Source organism: Watersipora subatra, chromosome 7 (genome assembly GCF_963576615.1).
Source record: "Watersipora subatra chromosome 7, tzWatSuba1.1, whole genome shotgun sequence".
Lineage (NCBI taxonomy): Eukaryota > Metazoa > Bryozoa > Gymnolaemata > Cheilostomatida > Watersiporidae > Watersipora > Watersipora subatra.
Window position 1 is genome coordinate 17,146,167 of NC_088714.1, and position 20,363 is coordinate 17,166,529.

At 33.9% G+C, this 20,363-nt stretch overlaps 3 protein-coding genes across 3 annotated transcripts in view; 1 reads left to right on the forward strand and 2 right to left on the reverse strand.

The window, feature by feature from the left end:
• Positions 1-20,363, reverse strand: part of LOC137400265 (histone-lysine N-methyltransferase EZH2-like) — a 58,505-nt gene that overhangs the window by 24,141 nt on the left and 14,001 nt on the right. Inside the window, exons 4-7 of the mRNA XM_068086594.1 lie at positions 19,099-19,171; positions 11,390-11,517; positions 8,657-8,763; positions 4,547-4,736 (exon numbers count right to left, since the gene is read on the reverse strand). Of these exons, the coding sequence (XP_067942695.1) occupies positions 4,547-4,736; positions 8,657-8,763; positions 11,390-11,517; positions 19,099-19,171 (498 nt within the window). The remainder of the gene's footprint in view (positions 1-4,546; positions 4,737-8,656; positions 8,764-11,389; positions 11,518-19,098; positions 19,172-20,363) is intronic.
• On the forward strand, positions 14,954-16,610 carry LOC137399281 (uncharacterized). The gene is made up of 4 exons (XM_068085317.1): positions 14,954-14,969; positions 15,378-15,782; positions 16,192-16,345; positions 16,476-16,610. The coding sequence occupies exons 2-4, from the start codon at positions 15,385-15,387 to the stop codon at positions 16,563-16,565; spliced, it is 642 nt and encodes a 213-aa protein (XP_067941418.1). The 5' UTR covers positions 14,954-14,969; positions 15,378-15,384; the 3' UTR covers positions 16,566-16,610.
• On the reverse strand, positions 17,462-18,547 carry LOC137399283 (uncharacterized). The gene is made up of 3 exons (XM_068085319.1): positions 18,384-18,547; positions 17,733-17,949; positions 17,462-17,645 (listed from the first exon to the last, which is right to left on the reverse strand). The coding sequence occupies exons 1-3, from the start codon at positions 18,513-18,515 to the stop codon at positions 17,575-17,577; spliced, it is 420 nt and encodes a 139-aa protein (XP_067941420.1). The 5' UTR covers positions 18,516-18,547; the 3' UTR covers positions 17,462-17,574.

Sequence of the window (20,363 nt, forward strand, 5' to 3'; positions counted from 1 at the left end):
ATTGCAGTACCTCTAAATATAGTAGAATAATAGTAATGCTGATTGCAGTACCTCTAAATATAGTATAATAATAGTAATGCTGATTGCAGTACCTCTAAATATAGTATAATAATAGTAATGCTGATTGCAGTACCTCTAAATATAGTATAATAATAGTAATGCTAATTGCAGTACCTCTAAATATAGTATAATAATAGTAATGCTGATTGCAGTACCTCTAAATATAGTATAATAATAGTAATGCTAATTGCAGTACCTCTAAATATAGTAGAATAATAGTAATGCTGATTGCAGTACCTCTAAATATAGCAGAATAATAGTAATGCTGATTGCAGTACCTCTAAATATAGTAGAATAATAGTAATGCTGATTGCAGTACCTCTAAATATAGCAGAATAATAGTAATGCTGATTACAGTACCTCTAAATATAGTATAATAATAGTAATGTTGATTGCTGTACCTCTAAATATAGTATAATAATAGTAATGCTGATTGCAGTACCTCTAAATATAGTAGAATAATAGTAATGCTGATTGCAGTACCTCTAAATATAGTATAATAATAGTAATGCTGATTGCAGTACCTCTAAATATAGTATAATAATAGTAATGCTGATTGCAGTACCTCTAAATATAGTATAATAATAGTAATGCTAATTGCAGTACCTCTAAATATAGTATAATAATAGTAATGCTGATTGCAGTACCTCTAAATATAGTATAATAATAGTAATGCTAATTGCAGTACCTCTAAATATAGTATAATAATAGTAATGCTGATTGCTGTACCTCTAAATATAGTATAATAATAGTAATGCTAATTGCAGTACCTCTAAATATAGTATAATAATAGTAATGCTGATTGCAGTACCTCTAAATATAGTATAATAATAGTAATGCTAATTGCAGTACCTCTAAATATAGTAGAATAATAGTAATGCTGATTGCTGTACCTCTAAATATAGTATAATAATAGTAATGCTGATTGCTGTACCTCTAAATATAGCAGAATAATAGTAATGCTGATTACAGTACCTCTAAATATAGTAGAATAATAGTAATGCTGATTGCAGTACCTCTAAATATAGCAGAATAATAGTAATGCTGATTACAGTACCTCTAAATATAGTATAATAATAGTAATGTTGATTGCTGTACCTCTAAATATAGTATAATAATAGTAATGCTGATTGCAGTACCTCTAAATATAGTATAATAATAGTAATGCTGATTGCAGTACCTCTAAATATAGTATAATAATAGTAATGCTAATTGCAGTACCTCTAAATATAGTATAATAATAGTAATGCTGATTGCAGTACCTCTAAATATAGTATAATAATAGTAATGCTAATTGCAGTACCTCTAAATATAGTATAATAATAGTAATGCTGATTACAGTACCTCTAAATATAGTATAATAATAGTAATGTTGATTGCTGTACCTCTAAATATAGTATAATAATAGTAATGCTGATTGCAGTACCTCTAAATATAGTAGAATAATAGTAATGCTGATTGCAGTACCTCTAAATATAGTATAATAATAGTAATGCTGATTGCAGTACCTCTAAATATAGTATAATAATAGTAATGCTGATTGCAGTACCTCTAAATATAGTATAATAATAGTAATGCTAATTGCAGTACCTCTAAATATAGTATAATAATAGTAATGCTAATTGCAGTACCTCTAAATATAGTATAATAATAGTAATGCTGATTGCAGTACCTCTAAATATAGTATAATAATAGTAATGCTGATTGCTGTACCTCTAAATATAGTATAATAATAGTAATGCTGATTGCTGTACCTCTAAATATAGTAGAATAATAGTAATGCTGATTGCTGTACCTCTAAATATAGTAGAATAATAGTAATGCTGATTGCAGTACCTCTAAATATAGTATAATAATAGTAATGCTGATTGCTGTACCTCTAAATATAGTAGAATAATAGTAATGCTGATTACAGTACCTCTAAATATAGCAAAATAATAGTAATGCTGATTGCAGTACCTCTAAATATAGTATAATAATAGTAATGCTGATTACAGTACCTCTAAATATAGTAGAATAATAGTAATGCTAATTGCAGTACCTCTAAATATAGTATAATAATAGTAATGCTGATTGCTGTACCTCTAAATATAGTAGAATAATAGTAATGCTGATTGCTGTACCTCTAAATATAGTAGAATAATAGTAATGCTGATTGCAGTACCTCTAAATATAGTATAATAATAGTAATGCTGATTGCTGTACCTCTAAATATAGTAGAATAATAGTAATGCTGATTACAGTACCTCTAAATATAGCAAAATAATAGTAATGCTGATTGCAGTACCTCTAAATATAGTATAATAATAGTAATGCTGATTACAGTACCTCTAAATATAGTAGAATAATAGTAATGCTAATTGCAGTACCTCTAAATATAGTATAATAATAGTAATGCTGATTGCTGTACCTCTAAATATAGTAGAATAATAGTAATGCTGATTGCAGTACCTCTAAATATAGTAGAATAATAGTAATGCTGATTGCTGTACCTCTAAATATAGTATAATAATAGTAATGCTGATTGCTGTACCTCTAAATATAGTAGAATAATAGTAATGCTGATTGCAGTACCTCTAAATATAGTATAATCATAGTAATGCTGATTGCTGTACCTCTAAATACAGTAGAATAATAGTAATGCTGATTGCAGTACCTCTAAATACAGTAGAATAATAGTAATGCTGATTGCAGTACCTCTAAATATAGTAGAATAATAGTAATGCTGATTGCAGTACCTCTAAATATAGTATAATAATAGTAATGCTGATTACAGTACCTCTAAATATAGTAGAATAATAGTAATGCTAATTGCAGTACCTCTAAATATAGTATAATAATAGTAATGCTGATTGCTGTACCTCTAAATATAGTAGAATAATAGTAATGCTGATTGCTGTACCTCTAAATATAGTAGAATAATAGTAATGCTGATTGCAGTACCTCTAAATATAGTATAATAATAGTAATGCTGATTGCTGTACCTCTAAATATAGTAGAATAATAGTAATGCTGATTACAGTACCTCTAAATATAGCAAAATAATAGTAATGCTGATTGCAGTACCTCTAAATATAGTATAATAATAGTAATGCTGATTACAGTACCTCTAAATATAGTAGAATAATAGTAATGCTAATTGCAGTACCTCTAAATATAGTATAATAATAGTAATGCTGATTGCAGTACCTCTAAATATAGTATAATAATAGTAATGCTGATTGCTGTACCTCTAAATATAGTAGAATAATAGTAATGCTGATTGCTGTACCTCTAAATATAGTATAATAATAGTAATGCTGATTGCTGTACCTCTAAATACAGTAGAATAATAGTAATGCTGATTGCAGTACCTCTAAATACAGTAGAATAATAGTAATGCTGATTGCAGTACCTCTAAATATAGTATAATAATAGTAATGCTGATTGCTGTACCTCTAAATATAGTATAATAATAGTAATGCTGAATGCAGCACCTCTAAATATAGTAGAATAATAGTAATGCTGATTGCAGTACCTCTAAATATAGTATAATAATAGTAATGCTGAATGCAGCACCTCTAAATATAGTATAATAATAGTAATGCTGATTACAGTACCTCTAAATATAGCAAAATAATAGTAATGCTGATTGCAGTACCTCTAAATATAGTAGAATACTAGTAATAGTAATACAACAAATATTTGGTTTAGCTAAGCTTGACACAAATTGATAAAATCAACATAAAGAACAACTTGGGTAGAGAAAGCTTTAGCTGGGCTAAAGCCTGCTGGCGTAAAAGGGTAAAAAAGATTGTATGACTTTGACCTTGTATGAAGCATATTGTAGTCGAACGTGTACATAAACAATTCATGTACTATAAAAACAACCTCATGGTCTCAGTTTCCTATGAAAAACAAGTCTATTATAACAACTTTTCACAAGGGTCATGTTTATTAAAATAACAATTGTGTGCGCAAATCTTATAACAAATCTAATGTGGCCTAACAAGGCTGAACCTACCAAACCAAAATAACCTTTGCCTTGTGCGCACAAACCTTACAACAAATCCGATGTGGCCTAACAAGGCTGAACCTACCCAATCAAAATCAGCTTTGCTGGGATGAAAAAATTGATTGAAGAGAAAACTTCAAATTGCATACTGATCAGAAGAAAAAGGAACTTCTTAAAGACAAGTAACAAATAAATAGGTAACAATATGTTTTCTTTGAGTGAGACTTGAGACCTTGAAAGAAAGGAGACCTAAAACCTAAACCAGACTGACAAATAGCTGTTCGGATGCATCATTAGTGAAAAAGGGTGAATAACTGTGTGATACCTTGTCATGTGCAAAGAATCTGAAGAGAAAGAGTTGGTTGCTATTTAAATACGTTCAGTTTAGTTTTCATTGCTCGAGATCGGAAGCTGACCCCCACTCTCAATGTTTCCACACAATCTCCTAGTGTTGGCCAACATCTAAACAGAGTTACCATTTTATATTTATACCTGACTTGTCAACACGAACAGACCGGCGGGTAGGGGAAGTGAGGAAACAGTGAGGACCACACGGCTCAGACGGTTCGCTTATGTCAGGTTTCTTGTGCTTAAAGGAGGCGGTGGGCACCTCAAAAGGGTGGAGTGTACAATCATACTTGTAGCACCTTCGGCAGAACAGAGAACGGTGGGTGTGGAGAGCCTAGTAAGAGATATACATATACACTAGGTATTGACTGACCTTCTAACCAGAACGAAAACTAGGAAGTATAATAATGATTTGACAGATGAATATGTGGAACTAGAAAACATGTTAAAAGCTCATTGCGTATACAAATGAACTAGCAGAATACCCAGTGTTGCACGGGTAAAAGAATAATTACCTAACAAATTTTAGTAACTTACCTGGAAAGCTAGATCTTTACTAAAATAACACCAGCGTTTTGGGCCAGCTTAACAATAGTGCTCGTTATTAACCCCGAGCAAAGACTTTAAGCGCGAGTATCTTAACCCTTTCGCAGGCAAGTTTTTTGGGCTATTTGAGACCCCCTGGGCAAATTAATTTTTTACAAATTGATTTAAAAAAATCGTTGATACATTCTTATTTATGATATTGTATAGGTGTATTATGTTTTTATGATACAGGTAAATACAAATAAACGTGTTTCGAGGCAATTCTTCATATACATGTAACTGTTTCTCTAGCTAGGGTACTTTTGGAAGCATTTGCCCTTGCAGAGACCTACACCACAGTCTTGACACCATGTGCTTATTCTTGTTCCTCTATAGCCCTGCCTTTGTCTATAGCCTTTGGAAGACGCCATGAGAATAAAAAAAATTGTTGCACTCTGGGAAAACATTCAGAAAGCAGAAACACAAGCAGAAGCAAGCTACAAACAAAATTCCAAATTTTATTTAAAGACATTTTATTTCCGATTTTTCGTTCGTTTAGTATTGCAAAAACGATCGTTTTTTTTCTCATGACTGCTCTTATTTCTTTGTTGCTAACCGAAACCAATCTATTTTAGTTTACTATTGATAAAAAAATTAAACAAAAAACGCAATAAGCCAACCAGAAATCAATTTATAAAAAACGTTTGTGTGACGACATAATTGTCGCTCTGCCCATTATCGTCAGTATCGCAAAACGACAATAATGTTGCTATGCCTGCAAAAGGGTTAACCAATGTAATGACTATTTGCCAAAAGAATCCATGGTATTCTGTGTAGCTTAAAGGTTGACTTGCAACAAAATTCACATAACAGTTATTTGGTATCAAAAGGTTCACTATGTCTTACTCTGCCGTGTTATAGGTGCAAAATATGTGGAAATGTGATTAATAGCTCTTAAAAGCTCAAAAACGAACAGTTAATAGCAGCCATTACGAAAACGCCGTAGGTTGGAATCCTTTTATTTTTATGACATACTCAACTCGACGTGGTTATTGTTTTGACACAAGATGTTATCACTATGAAATAAAAGGCCAATAAAAGGCTCAATATAAAACGTCTTGTAGCACTAGTTTATGACAAACACTTCAGGTTCTACCGGAAAGCCTGTATCAAATATAGATACTCGCTACTTTACAGTTTCGTTTCAGCTTGGTCTAATCATCTAGTCATAATCTGATCATGTGACCCATACTTCCTGCCAAATGACGAGAACAATTTCTGCAGCATTTTTCAACTATCACAGGTGACCAACAGGCTCGTCATGTTTACCAGAAGATGATATGCACTCCTTCGAGCTAAGGTTAAAAAATTGAACTAATTTTTGGCTACGTTTTGAAATATCAGTGCTCAAAGTGACAGCATTACAATGACGATGAAATAGACGTGTAAGGACAATAGACATGGTTTTATTGAATGTGTGAAGTATATTTGTGGAAATATTTCTACGAATGAGGTTTCATGAAAATGTAAACAGAAACACTTAGTGTTCAAATACGTCACATTTGAGCCGTTTTGGAAAGGGATTCCAATCTACGTTGTTTTCGTAATGGCTGCGATTAACTGTTCGTTTTTGAGCTCTTAAGAGCTGGTAATCACATTTCCACATATTTTGCTCTTACAACACAGCAGAGTAAGACATGGTGAACCATTTGATACCAAATAACTGTAACGTGAATTTTGTTGCAAGTCAACCTTTAATGGTTAATAAATTCGCCACCTTTAGATCTGGAGGTTCTGAGATCAAATCCAGTCCCGTGCGGATTTCTCATGGCAAGATTTTAATTGCTATAACTGGACACAGGGTTTATCAAAGAGACAAACGCTGAAATTTATATATGGGCGTGTCCATAAATAATAATTTGAAATTTAGAGTTATTTGATGCCGACTACACATGCACATTTACTCCAATTATAAAATTCTTTGAATTAATCGATGCAGTACTTTCTTGGCTTTCAGATAATATAAAATTTACTGCTTTCAAAATAGTAGTTCTGGCGCTATGAAGTGCAACTTGCGCAAATGATGGGGCATTTTTGATGTACCATCATTTACGCATGTTGCACTTCATAGCTCCAGAACTACTATTTTGAAAGCAGTAAATTTTATATTATCAAGCATGTTTTTATATCATTATTAAGTTAATGCTCACAAGAGCTGGAACAATGCATTGTCACCATGCAGTACTTTTTCATTTGTCTCATCCAATTTAGCTGCGAAGGCTTAGGCGTGCTTTAAATGAATAAAAAGTGTGCATCAAAACTGTTTAGTATTTGAGCACAATCATAAGAGCTGCTTGAGTTTTAATGGTCCACAGTTTACACTTGAGCGGACATACTCTAGCTATATTATCATTAGCTAAATATTTGTTGTTTGCTTTATTTATTTTTTAATCTTTTTAATTATTTGCATTTTGTAAATCTTATTGTTAAAATATATATTTGTTGAATTATTGAAACTTTACAAGCTATGTATGAAAGATAGAATGATAACTTCATTGTTACAGGAAGAAACTGGAAACTACTAGCAGACACGAGCACACAACTTCATAAACGCCTTTGATTGGCCAATAAAACACTGTAAACACAAGTACATGATGCTTTTCAACAAACATGTAGATCAAAAGATAGTCAGGGCATCTCAAATGAGCACCCATAATTTAAATGGGAAAAACATTTTCAAGAAGTTATGTTAGGGAGGTTCTTGAGCTACTCACTGACTGCTTTTGCAGTGAATTATGATAGCAGTTTGGTGAGCGGGTTATGAGCTTATCACAAGCAATTATATAATGCAAGCTAAGAAACACAAACTTTACAATTGCCTTCTTTTGCATTCTAACAATCTTGAAGGAAAAGCAGACAACTCTTCATACTGCGCATCGTAATATCAGTGATCAACGAAACTTAATTTAATTTGTTCAGTTTTTTCCCAATTTCCCAGGTTTCAGTATTTGTCATTTAACATCCGAATTATAAGACTTAGAGCAAACACAAGTATTGTATCAGATGGGTGTTCGGAATGATGATAAAAACATTGTTTAACTACACGTATCGGTAAAGTGTGAACCGAACAAGTGTTAAATTTTGGGCTTGAGGTTTTAACTACACACAACATTACAAAATGGTTCAACTAACTTATACGGTGTACTAGTGTTTTTAGAATGTTAATCACAAAGGAAACCAGGTAGAGGAAAATAGATTCAAATCAAACTAATGTATTTCTACTTATTTGGTGTTTTGGTGTATATGTTTATTTTTTGACAATAACTACGGTTAATAACTACTTCAAGCATTTCACAGATAATAGAAAATATTAATTTAATGAAATTAAAGCTGGCTGCTTACTGCCACCATAGGCACTACTCAATGAGTTTCTACTATGTGAGTGTTTAGAGTTTACACTGCCTTCTTGTACGATATTTACCATCATTTAGCTAAATCTATAAAATTATTCACTAATTTTAGATATTGTAATAACAAAAGCATCATTTTACAAACTTTAGACATTCGCATGATATAAACAGTGGTTTTAAGTAAACGCAAAATTACACTTAGAGAGCTCTAGTGCCACACAATCACTAACCGCAAAAACTCTATATGCAACTCTATGAACAAGGTCGAATGGTGGCGAGCACTGTATCTGGTATAACAGATAAAACAGAAACTGCATACCTGGTCTCTTGTAGCGGAGATAGCATTATTACTGTCTAGATTGGGCAACAATGGAGTAGAACTCTCGCCTTTGTAAGTAAAATACTTCTTCTTTACTTCAGCGACCGCTAAAGTAACAAAATAACCTTGACACGGATTAAAGAGGGTTGCAGGAGGTGCAAGGAGGACTGGGAGTCAATTTTGAACTCTACCGCACAGTAGTACAGAGAGAGTACGTATGCTAGAAGAGATAGAAACAAATCTGAAGATATATACCTAGCTAACAACAACTTGAAACATACTAAGGTGAGAAGGGAACTGACACTCTGTTTACCCAGCAACTCTCATGGAGTGCTGCACTAACACATGTAAACAGTGTAAATTTGTAATTTACATTGAAAAGCTATTAATTCATGGTCTTGAACAATGAGTCTATTCTGAATTTCTGCCAATAATTCCTTTTGTACATGAATAGAATTCGGAGTTATCAGCCTTAATCTCAACAAGAGTACATAAATCCTTATTCCTAGTCAATTGCAAGAGCAGTATTAACGTTAATTAAGCAGATGCGGCTAATTTATTGAGCAAACAGTATAGTGATGTGTAAGCTATTTTTTAAGAATGTCTCTGGCTTCATTGGATAACCCAGTGCCAAGCACTATGCTGACAATAAGGTCAGCAGACTGCTAGATTACTCGAGGGTGAGCATACGGCTTGGGTGATGCAACATAGAAATATTGCACAGCGTGAAAAAAGTTTAGACTACGAACTAGAATAGCGAGCAAGCATAGAGCATGCCAACTTTGGTTACGTTAGAAGGCAACTAGCGATCTCAGATTAGGATCTCAACAGTTCATATCAGCACCTTAATTTCTGAACGTACGTATAGCTGAGACTACGCTTTTCTTCGCGTCTTCAAGGTTATGTATTAATAAATAGCTCTTACTATTCAGTATTCCTTTATTGATTTAATTTTCTTCCATATAACTTAGTTCTTGGCATAGTTTTATATAGTGCGCTTATTCTAATGCTAGTTGTAATTACCTGCAGTATTTATCAAAGAGCTGTAGTTATTGAGCTAGTGAACTAAACTAATTACAGCGTGTTACGGGACTATTAGCTTCAATATATGACAGCATTAACACGTCAGGCAGATCTAGGAATGAATCGGCTTCCTATCTGGAGGTTTGACTGTCATGTTCAGCATATCCATTCCAGCACATTCACTCGTTTAAGAATGTCTTTTCTTACAACCCTTTCACTCTCCTAATGAAAACTGTTTACCAATATATGACAATTTTACCACATCAGGCAGATCTAGGAATGAATTGGCTTCCTTTGTAGAGGTTTGACTGTCATGTTCAGCATATCCACTCCAGCACATTCACTCGTTTGAGAATGTCTTTTCTTACAACCTTTTCACTCTCCTGATGACAACTGTTTAGCGGCTTTACAGATATTTTTAAAGAATTGATCCTACAAAGATTGCCTGTGCTTCTCTATAAGTTCTTGTCTTAGTTTTAAACAAGTAATTGTCATCTCCTACACCTAATCCTAGTCCTCTTGGAAGCCATGATTTTAAAACAGAACAATAATGGTACAAAGCACTGTTAAACATCATTTGAGCAACGTAGTACCAAACTACGAGAATTGTGTACTTACATACCGATTCACAAAATTGCAATTTTACTCTTCATATGTTAGAAATGACTTTTAATGTCAAGTAAAACATTTGCTCAAACTTTATGACGAATGTCAAAAATTTATATGTAGAGGTGATCATCAGCAAATATTTGAACGCAGCTCTATATAACAAAGTCTTCGTCTTGGAAAATCACAAACCTATAAAAACCTACCTACCCTAAGCCATGAGTTCCTCTCTATCTTCTCACAACAATAACAGACCTGCTTTAAACTGCACTAGACCTAACTCATTGGCGATAGCTCTACCTTAAGGCGCAAACACTCTAGACGATATTTAGCACGATATCGCCGAACTAAAGTAGCTTAGCTCAGCAAGCTCACGCAGAGCGATAACACTAGACATTCTCTATCACAACTTTATCAGGTGGGAGATGCATTTTGATTGATTGGTTGGTTTTTCCCATAATGCAGTTCTATGGCTGGGAATTGTTTTGTACCAATGTTCACCAACGTACAGCAACAACATTTTGCTATTTAGTTACGACTGAGACATCATCAAAACGAACACTAAAATGTTCATAGATTTCATAAAAGCACACGCAGTTCTGAACGACACAAAACACAAAAATTACAAAGATACCCCACAAACCAACATTTGGGAGTCTATTGTTGTGCAAGTTGACATCTTGAAAATAGTAAACAGTAAGTATATTAAAAAGTAAAAAAACTACTATAAAATAAACTATATATAAAAATTGTAAAATATTGCAATTAAAAATAGAAGAATCGTTTTTTTGTTCTTGTCTTCTTGTAGTGAACAGTCCATGAAAGTGGGATAGGCTTAAAAACAAAAGCAAAAGTTGTTTAGTCATTGCCTAGAAGGCGCCACATTGACTTAAACCTATTAACAACTCCGAAGAAACTAATGATACAGAATTTTATTGGCAGTTTGTGAGCGTGCCCACGTTATGGTTTGCCGGTGAATCGCTCAAGTGACTTTAGGCACACGCCAGCGATATCTCCGCACTCCTCATGACGCATGCGATAAAATCGCCTAGTGTGTTTGGACCTTTACAGTTATAAACCTTACCTGGATAGCGATTGCCTTACCTTGTACAGTGATTTCCCTGTCAAGCATCAGAAGGATGGCCTCAATGATAACAGTAGGAATAACTCCAACTAAATCTTTTGAAGAGCTCTCTGAGATGATTGACTCTAGTCCTTGCTCTGCGTTATACCTAGTCATACACAGTTACTATAGTACTCTCAGTTATACCTAGTCATACACAGTTACTATAGTATTCTCAGTTATACCTAGTTATACACAGTTACTATAGTACTCTCAGTTATACCTAGTCATACACAGTTACTATAGTACTCTCAGTTATACCTAGTCATACACAGTTACTATAGTACTCTCAGTTATACCTAGTTATACACAGTTACTATAGTGCTTTCAGTTATACCTAGTCATACACAGTTACTATAGTACTCTCAGTTATACCTAGTCATACACAGTTACTATAGTACTCTCAGTGAGCATCAAAAGCTTTGGACCAAACCGAGACAGTTGTTGTAGGTAGATATTAACTTCAAATGGTAAAACTTAAGATTTTTAAACATTGAAATTCAGCAACTCTAACAATGCTAAGGAACATATTAGGTTCGTAACTAACTAAACTGAATGCAAATAAAGTTTGTTTTCGAATTCCCTACGACTCCGTTGACCTTGCTATCAACCTTTGTCTTGCTATCAAAGGAAATGAGTGGACTCCAGCTCGTGGTACTACATTAAGATTATTTTGGAGCTAGTGAATTTTCCATGGTTAACACGATTACGATATTAGCAATCAAATGCAGAATTATTGGGTACTAAGTTGGTGGTTTGTCAAGTCTATATTGGAATTCTTTCGAAGTGAAAAATCTAATATTGTAAAGATATTTGTCATGGTAATAATAAAATATGTGGCAAAGTTTATGAATGATTGATGGAATTGACAATATAAACACATACCTGGCACACAAAGAAAAAATCTGATTACATTTAATTCGTGTTTGAAACCGAAATGCTACAAGGTTTGGCGGAGGTAATAAATCCGTGTTGATCTGGTGTTTCCTATCAGCTGATATTATTTGAGCAACAACTCACACCCACGGTTGCCCATGTACCCTTTTAGAGGCTATTAAAATGATTGTGAATAAATAATTTTTTTTTCATTTCTGTAAATGACACAGTATCATAATGGTGTTATTGACGTAAGGCCTCACTGCTGACGGCTTTTTTATTATTTTGGGCAGGGTTGGCTCAGTTTAAACCAGTCGGAAAAACCGGTTTTTACGTTTTTTTCATTATTTTTTGTGAAAACCATAATATTTTAAGCTCCTAGTGGTTCATGTGTGGTAGAAATGCAATTATATGTAATTATCAGCTGTGGAAGTTTCTTTAGGACCCGGTAGGAAATTGATGGCAGAGCTCAAGTTGAAACCACATGAAATCCTAGCACAACAATGAATTAGTGATTTTCATTTTCAATTGCTTTTATCAAGTGATATAATGATATCTTTAATTATGAAATATAAAAACCATGTGAAATATACTAATCCAATCATCGTCTCTAATAATTAATGAATACTTTCTCAAGTCTAGCCAGTGAGAAAGGATTACTTATAATTAAAAATTAAAACAATAAAATCCTTTTGGGCAAAAGCTTTAAGTTGGCAAACTAATATTTCATTTATTGGGCACAAGCCAAAGTAGTTGGATATTTAGAATTCAGTTTATCAAGTTTTTTGTGTTTTGAAAAGTTAAAGTTGTGCCTCAAATTTCCAACATGTCTCGCAAACAAGATCCCAATTGGCAGTTTTTCACTCGAACTGCAAAAGGCAAAGGTTTTAAGGCAAAATGTAATAGGTGTGCTGTCATAACGCGAGGTCACGCAGATAGGCTTAAAGCTCACGTAGCAAAATGTCAAGCTGACAACAACAATTTAGACAGTAATGCTAGTATTCAGGTGATAGAGGTTGAGTCGTCTGCCACTGCTCCAAACACTAGCAATGCATCTGCATTACGATCTGCTCTACACTACCACACGACTAATCACTTGGATTAAAATTCCTTCTTATACATATAGCTGTATGTAAAATATTCACTTTATGTGATAAGAATTCTGCTCTGTATTTCATCAATCATGTTTGATTTAAGACTAATTCTGAAATTTCCTTGTTTTCTCTCTTTTTTCCCATAACAACTCTCACAGTACCATCTTTAACAGATGATTCCACATATATGTGTGTTATATATATATATATGTATTGTATGTGTCATATATGTGTATTCCACATATGTATGTTCAATACTCAATCATTCAGCTATAGTAAGTGATGTTAATTAGACTTAAAATTGCAAAAATATTGGTAAAATTATAAAAACCCTAAAAACCGGTTTAAACCATAAAAAACCTGTTTAAACCGAAAAACCGTGGTTTTTTCATAAAAACCATGGTTTTTCCCAACCCTGATTTTGGGGTATGCTTATGGAATCCAGAAGTGCCCAAAGAGTGAAAGAAAGTTTAAAACACAGAAAATGCAGATCTATATAGAAAATGAATTGTTCGAAGCAGTTTAGAAGTTGCATTCGACTTGAGCTTCATATAGAGATGTGAAAGATGGTCTTATAAAACAAAGTTGTATTAAAGATGTAGTTGCGTCAAAATTTAAGTTGATCTTAAAAGAAAGCATTTTTTTTTCTCTATCAGTTGATATGTTGTTTGTTGTGTTACGCAATCGCATTGCCAAGATATTTGAAGATTAAAACCGAAAAAATCTGATCGCCGTAAAAACGCTCAGGCCACAAAAACGTGCCCAGCCTCGCCAAAAATGACGTAACGCGTTTGGCAACCTGTCTCTATCTCTCGTATTCACATCGGCTATTTGCGATAAAAGTCTAGCCTTACGCGGCTCTATTGGCATATATCTTATTTTGTATTTGCTCATGTTGGCTAGAATAAAATTTTAAATCCTGCTACAGATGCATTATTATGAATTTTTAAAAGGCCTCAAATAAAGAAAATTGAAAATTTGTTCTACTCACTTTCTCCAAATGTTGTGTAAACATTTGGGTACCGACTACCAATTCTACCGGTCTACAGTAATTAGGTCAAGCGAACTAAGTTGATTACGGTCTCTGTGTCAGCGCAGTTCTCAATTGCTACTCGAACGTGAAACTACTAGCTGATCAAGCTACTACCGATATACCGGTATTGCGAAAATACGAATAACTTTTGCTCATAAATTCCAACTTTCGTTGTGTTTGACAGAGACTAAAGTGAAAAGGCAAATCATTATTTAGTAAGTGAATAGTATTTTCATTTGTTTTGATTTGTTGCTCTATAAATTAAAACAACATTAGCCATACTATTTTAGTTCATAGTTGCAGAACGCTGTTGTAGTTAGCTCGACTGGTTTACTAGTCAATCTGTCATTTCAATTGACGAAAATACTTTAAGTATGAAATATTAATCGTGGTTATACTGTAGTTATTCAACTTCGTTCACTTTTACGTATCTTTAAACGTTGTCGTTTTAAGATAAGATAGACACACCTTCGTATTTATATGAATAACTTTTTCTCACAATTTCCAACTTTCGTTGTGTTTGACAAAAACTAAAATGAAAAGGCAAATCATTATTTAGTTAGTAAGTCAATTAGTATTTTCATTTGTTTTGATCTGTTGCTCTATAAATTAAAACAACATTAGCCATACTATTTTAGTTCATAATTGCAGAACGCTGTTGTAGTTCATTCGACTGGTTTACTAGTCGATCTGCCATTTCAATTGACGAAAATACTTTAAGTATGAAATATTAATCATGGTTATACAGCTGTAGTTATTCAACTTACTTCACTTTTTCGTATCTTTAAACTTTTTAGTTTTAAGATAAGGTAGACACACCACGTATTTGTACGAACATAAATTTCGGCCATATTATGGATATTAAGCATTTTTTTCAAAGTCACATTAGGTTAATCACTTGAATATCGTGATATTTTTCTATTTGTTAAGAATAGTCTGCATAACCACTTCAATGTTTCGTTGTAGCAGTGAAATGTCTTCAAGTCGACATTGGGCTCTCTCCTGTGCCGCAGCTAATTGCGAAGAGACCAAACATCTATTTGCTTGGCCTCGGGGAAGGACATCAACAGATGTACAGCGAGCCAAATGGACAGCATTTGTGAAGAAACATGTAGCAAATTTTCGATATAAAACCATATCTAGAATTTGCTTCCGGCATTTTACTGAGGAATGCTTCAGCAACTACCACCAATACAGGTACCAACAAGGAGAAGATATCCGGCTCATGTTAAAGAAGCACTCGGATATAATTCCCACACGAAACCTGCACATTAAAGCTGATTCTGCTGCTACCCCAAGGAAGCAGAAGCCAATTACCCTTTTGCCTACAAGAGAGCGCAGAGCAGTGGTGCGAGGCTTACTTGCTGATGCGTAAGTGGTGTAAGATGTGATAATGCACAGTACTAGGAATCTTTGAATTTCACAAGTTATGTTATGAGCTTCCAATTTGAAAATATAAAACAACTCGTGTTTTACGGAAAAAAAATTCTTGTCTATATATTACAGTGTTCCTGCAGTGCCTAGGACAGCAACCTTTTTTTCTCATTCACGATCGAAAATACCAGTTCGTAATCCTCAGCCTGCCGAGTCCTTTGGACCTGGAAAGTCCTCTAAGGTTGACAAAGGGGTACAGCTACGGAAATGTCTTCACCGTCCTAAGTATCGGTCGATTTCAACCCAGACCGATGCTAAACAGTGAGTACAGTTAACTTGTTTCATATGGTCGGACGGGATTCTTTTTTACAATATATATTGATAGTCTATAAACATTTATTCACAGGCCTGATCTTCCAGCCTCACCTCCATCTAAAAGAAAAATGCCAGTAGTCGATGAAGCAAGCTCCATTCCTTCTACATCTAAGCAGTTACAACGTTATTCTCTAATTATGGAGAGTGATACTAGTGATGAGATGCAGGAACGAGAGGAAGATCTGGTAAGTTACAAATACTTTGATAAAATGTCATAGCAATTTTTCCTTTTCTCATGCTTCTTTTACGTTAAAGACTTAGATGAGTTTCCTAAAATGCCATAGCACTTTTCTTCATTTTCTATGCTTCTTTTAGGGTAAAGCCTTGGATGAAGAAGAATGGGTGCCAGATTCAGATAACAGTGAGACGGAAGACGAGGTTTCAGAAGAAAGCTTTGAGGGGTAAGAAATATAGTAACTGCTAGTTCGTATTTGATAATGCGTATTATTTCATCGATTATATGTACTCACTGGCTTTACAACAATATTTATTTTAGCCTGCTTGCAGTATGTGTGTGCTTCCTGAAGAAGCTAAACATAGGCTTGCCTTGTCATACGCTTGCTGCTTTCTCATGCCTGCCTAACAACGCTATTTTACATTCGAGTGTTTCACTTAATTGCCGCAAATCAAACTGTAGAACTCTGCTAGATATTTTGTAGTTGCTAGCTGCTGTTAAATTTTTTACTATTTATTAACTGTAAAAATGATTGATTTTTTAAATATTTCTAAATTTTAAATATTTACAATATTTCAATCTTACAATATAAATATTTTATATATATAATATTTAGCTATTACTGAGAATCTCTCAGTAATAGCTAATCATACTGCTGATTATAATTCATAAGCCAGTCTGCCAGACAATACTTTGGCAGATGTGGCAAGACAATGAAGTGTTTAATTTTTTTTGTCATTTATCTTTTGTTGATGATTATAGCTGCAGGTTCGTTGATGAGGTAGAGGAAGCAGACAGGAGACGAGAAGTTTGTCAAGCCACATTTTTTCCATTGTCTGACTGTATTCCTGTGAATTTTCTCTGTTCGTAGTTCAACTCTATTTGCTACATTTATTTTGCTGTTCGCCGTTTGCATTCATTGTCTTTTACTTTTTTATTTTTGTATATATTATACATTGCCTACAAAGTTTAAGTGTATAAATATATTAATTTATATTAAATAGAAATTATATCTTTATAGTATATTTGTAAAATAAAGTATATAAAAATCACTCCACTGCAGTAAATTAGAATTCTGTATGCGCCATATCTGCGTATTCATCCTCATCTTCAGTGCCAGGGTATGCAGCTCGCACCATGTTATACACGCAGGCTGGTAGTGGTCGTCGCTCTCCCCTCCTAAGTCCTGTTGGATATGTCCAGAATACCAGAGATCTATACGCGCATAATCTCCTCTGCCTACACACCATGTTGTAGATGTCGCAGTCTTTCAGATGGTACCAGGCTCTCCGCATCTGGATACTTGGGCACTAACAAAATATCATACTTTTACAGTATCTTGATAACTTACTTGAAGTAAGCAGTAAAAATAGCAGCTACAAACCTCATAAGCTTACCATGGTAGTGGCAGTAGTTATAATAAGCCACTCTCAATGGACCTGGCTTTATTAGATCTTTTATTTCGTCAGCTTCGGTAACGCATTTGATACCAGTTTGCGGAATGGAATGCCACATGTCGTGATTTGTGCAGCATATGTTCATTTCTTTTTTACTCCACGCATGGCAATTCTCACACTTGCACCACTGCTGAACTGGTGGTGCCACGTAAACATCCTGTAATCAATAAAACAAACGTAATGATTACACGCATTCATTGATGTCGTTCTAAGGTGTATTTACGGTAAGGTTTCAATTTGGGAGTCAATTAGATTGCTAATCTAAAATCACGATATGAGTAAACGTTTAACAAAAATATAGGTATGTAAAATATATAAATACAAAACCAGCAATTCGAAGCTTTGTTTTTGGTAGTTAATGATGAGCAACGATCAATCGATTTTACCCACTTCCTACGAGTGAAAATAATTTGTAATCATGACTCTAATTTACCAAAGATTCGAAAAAAAAATTAAAGCTAGGTAAAACGGCAGATGAGCTATGAAACGATGATTGGAGATAGCAAAGAATTATCATTTTATTAATTAGTATATGTATTTATGACTATAAAAATTACATTTACTTAGGTATAGAAGACTAAGTTAATTTACCTCCATTCTGTCTTTCTCTACAGCAAAACGCTGCTGACGCCTGTCAGCTTTCACCATAGGCTGCCTGCTCCTATCTTTGACTAAAGGTTGCTCAGATAACTCTGAGTCGCAGTAGCTCGAACATGAAGCCATTTTAAAACTATAACTTGTATGTAGTAATTGGTGAAAAGCGCTGAACCAGTAACGGTGAGAATTCTCTATCGAATGAGAATCTTCGAGATCACAGACAACCCGTTTTACGAGTGATAACATTTATTACGGCCTATATAAAAATTTCGCGCTCGTGATTGGCTAACGAAGCGACCTCATATTTATCGCTCGTGGTTTCGTTTCAGAAAACAAACTCGTTACGTCACGAAATTGGCACCCGCTGGAACGTGAGCTTTTTAAAAGAGGGCCTCATTCAAACGCATATATCTCTGGACAGGGTTGGTCTACAAAGACAAAAATGGCATCAAATTGTAGCTGATGTTTTAGCCTTTTATGGGTCCTAATTTCATTTTTGACGCAACTACATCTTTAATCTTTATTTCCAATATTTAGTTATATTGACATGAATGCTCTTGCTTAGGTAGAGGAAACTTAATAAAGACTAACATACCTGCATAGCCATAGAAACCTGCAAGTTTTAATGTCCTTAGGTTGCTCCCGATACCCCTCCACCCTCTAAATATACATTCAACTTAATAGACGGAAGAAGGTAAAGGTCACTTACTGTTTAGTTAGGTTATCTATAATCTTTATGAGAGCGGCATCATCGATCTCCTTGGCAGCGTCATGGACCCTTCCTGGTAAGAGAAATAAATACAAGTTAGCATATTAATGTCATTGTAAAGGTTGACGGTCATAGGCAGATGATAACAGGTCACCCAATATGTAAATTTACATCTTAGTCTAATGTATATAATTAGTGATCTCTGGCCTCTATCCTCTCAACAAAATATTCAAAACTGAAAAACCTGAGGCTTTCATCATAACAATACATCACAAAGTAAACAATTAGGTAGCAAATAAAATTCATATAATTTATGAGATTTACAGAATAAAAATAAGATAATCTATATGCATTTTAATTGAGTATTCCATAAGTGTTTGAATTGATCTGTTGTAACCGAAGTTAGACAAACTTGAGTTGTAGAATTCTTAAAAAGACACAGTTTATTAGCTAAAATCAAGTCTCTATTCAAAGTTGACTCAAGCAAGCTCTTGATGAAATGGAGATTGGCGTTGAAAACGGGTCGGTGGAGATTTAGCAATCGCAAGGCCTAAGATGTTATAAAAACAGTACAGAACAGACAACATTATAGCAAGCTAGAGCAATTTTCTAATAAAACAATGATCAATTACCCAGCAGACTTAGAGGGCAAGCAGTGAAAAATGCCGATGACACACCTAAAATATCATCATCATTGTAATGTGAGCGAACTTTTTAGGCTTGCTGATTACTAGGGCAGTAGGTAAGATGCTTTCAGTCTATTTCAAAGGCTGTCCTTTTAAAACCTTAAGATCAACTTAGGATAGTCCAGAATATGTCTAATTATAAGTATATTAACGAGCGCTTTGTTATCAACATTAAATTTCTTAGGAAGATATAACTGTTTAAACTTTGAGCCATATAATATTATTATTGCAATCTTTCACAAGGCAGCAATGTTTACTTCTATCCATTGTTAGTTGTTTTTATCAAGTATATTTAAATATAATAAAAAATATGACGCAAAATTTATTTTTGTAAGCCGCACTAAAACTATAAAAACGAACATATTGTCGCTATATACCCTTATATGAAGAATTATGTCACCATAAGTAAGGAATGCCCAGTTGGCAGCATTTAAAAGTCCGAGGGAAGTAAATCTAGGTTTAGTTTGCACTCAAACCAGAATGGTCATGTCACACTTCTTCAACAATAGACCCTGACTAGGACACGATGCTGCTGGATTCCCTGTTTATTAAGCCTGGTTTCCATATGCCATCGCAAGG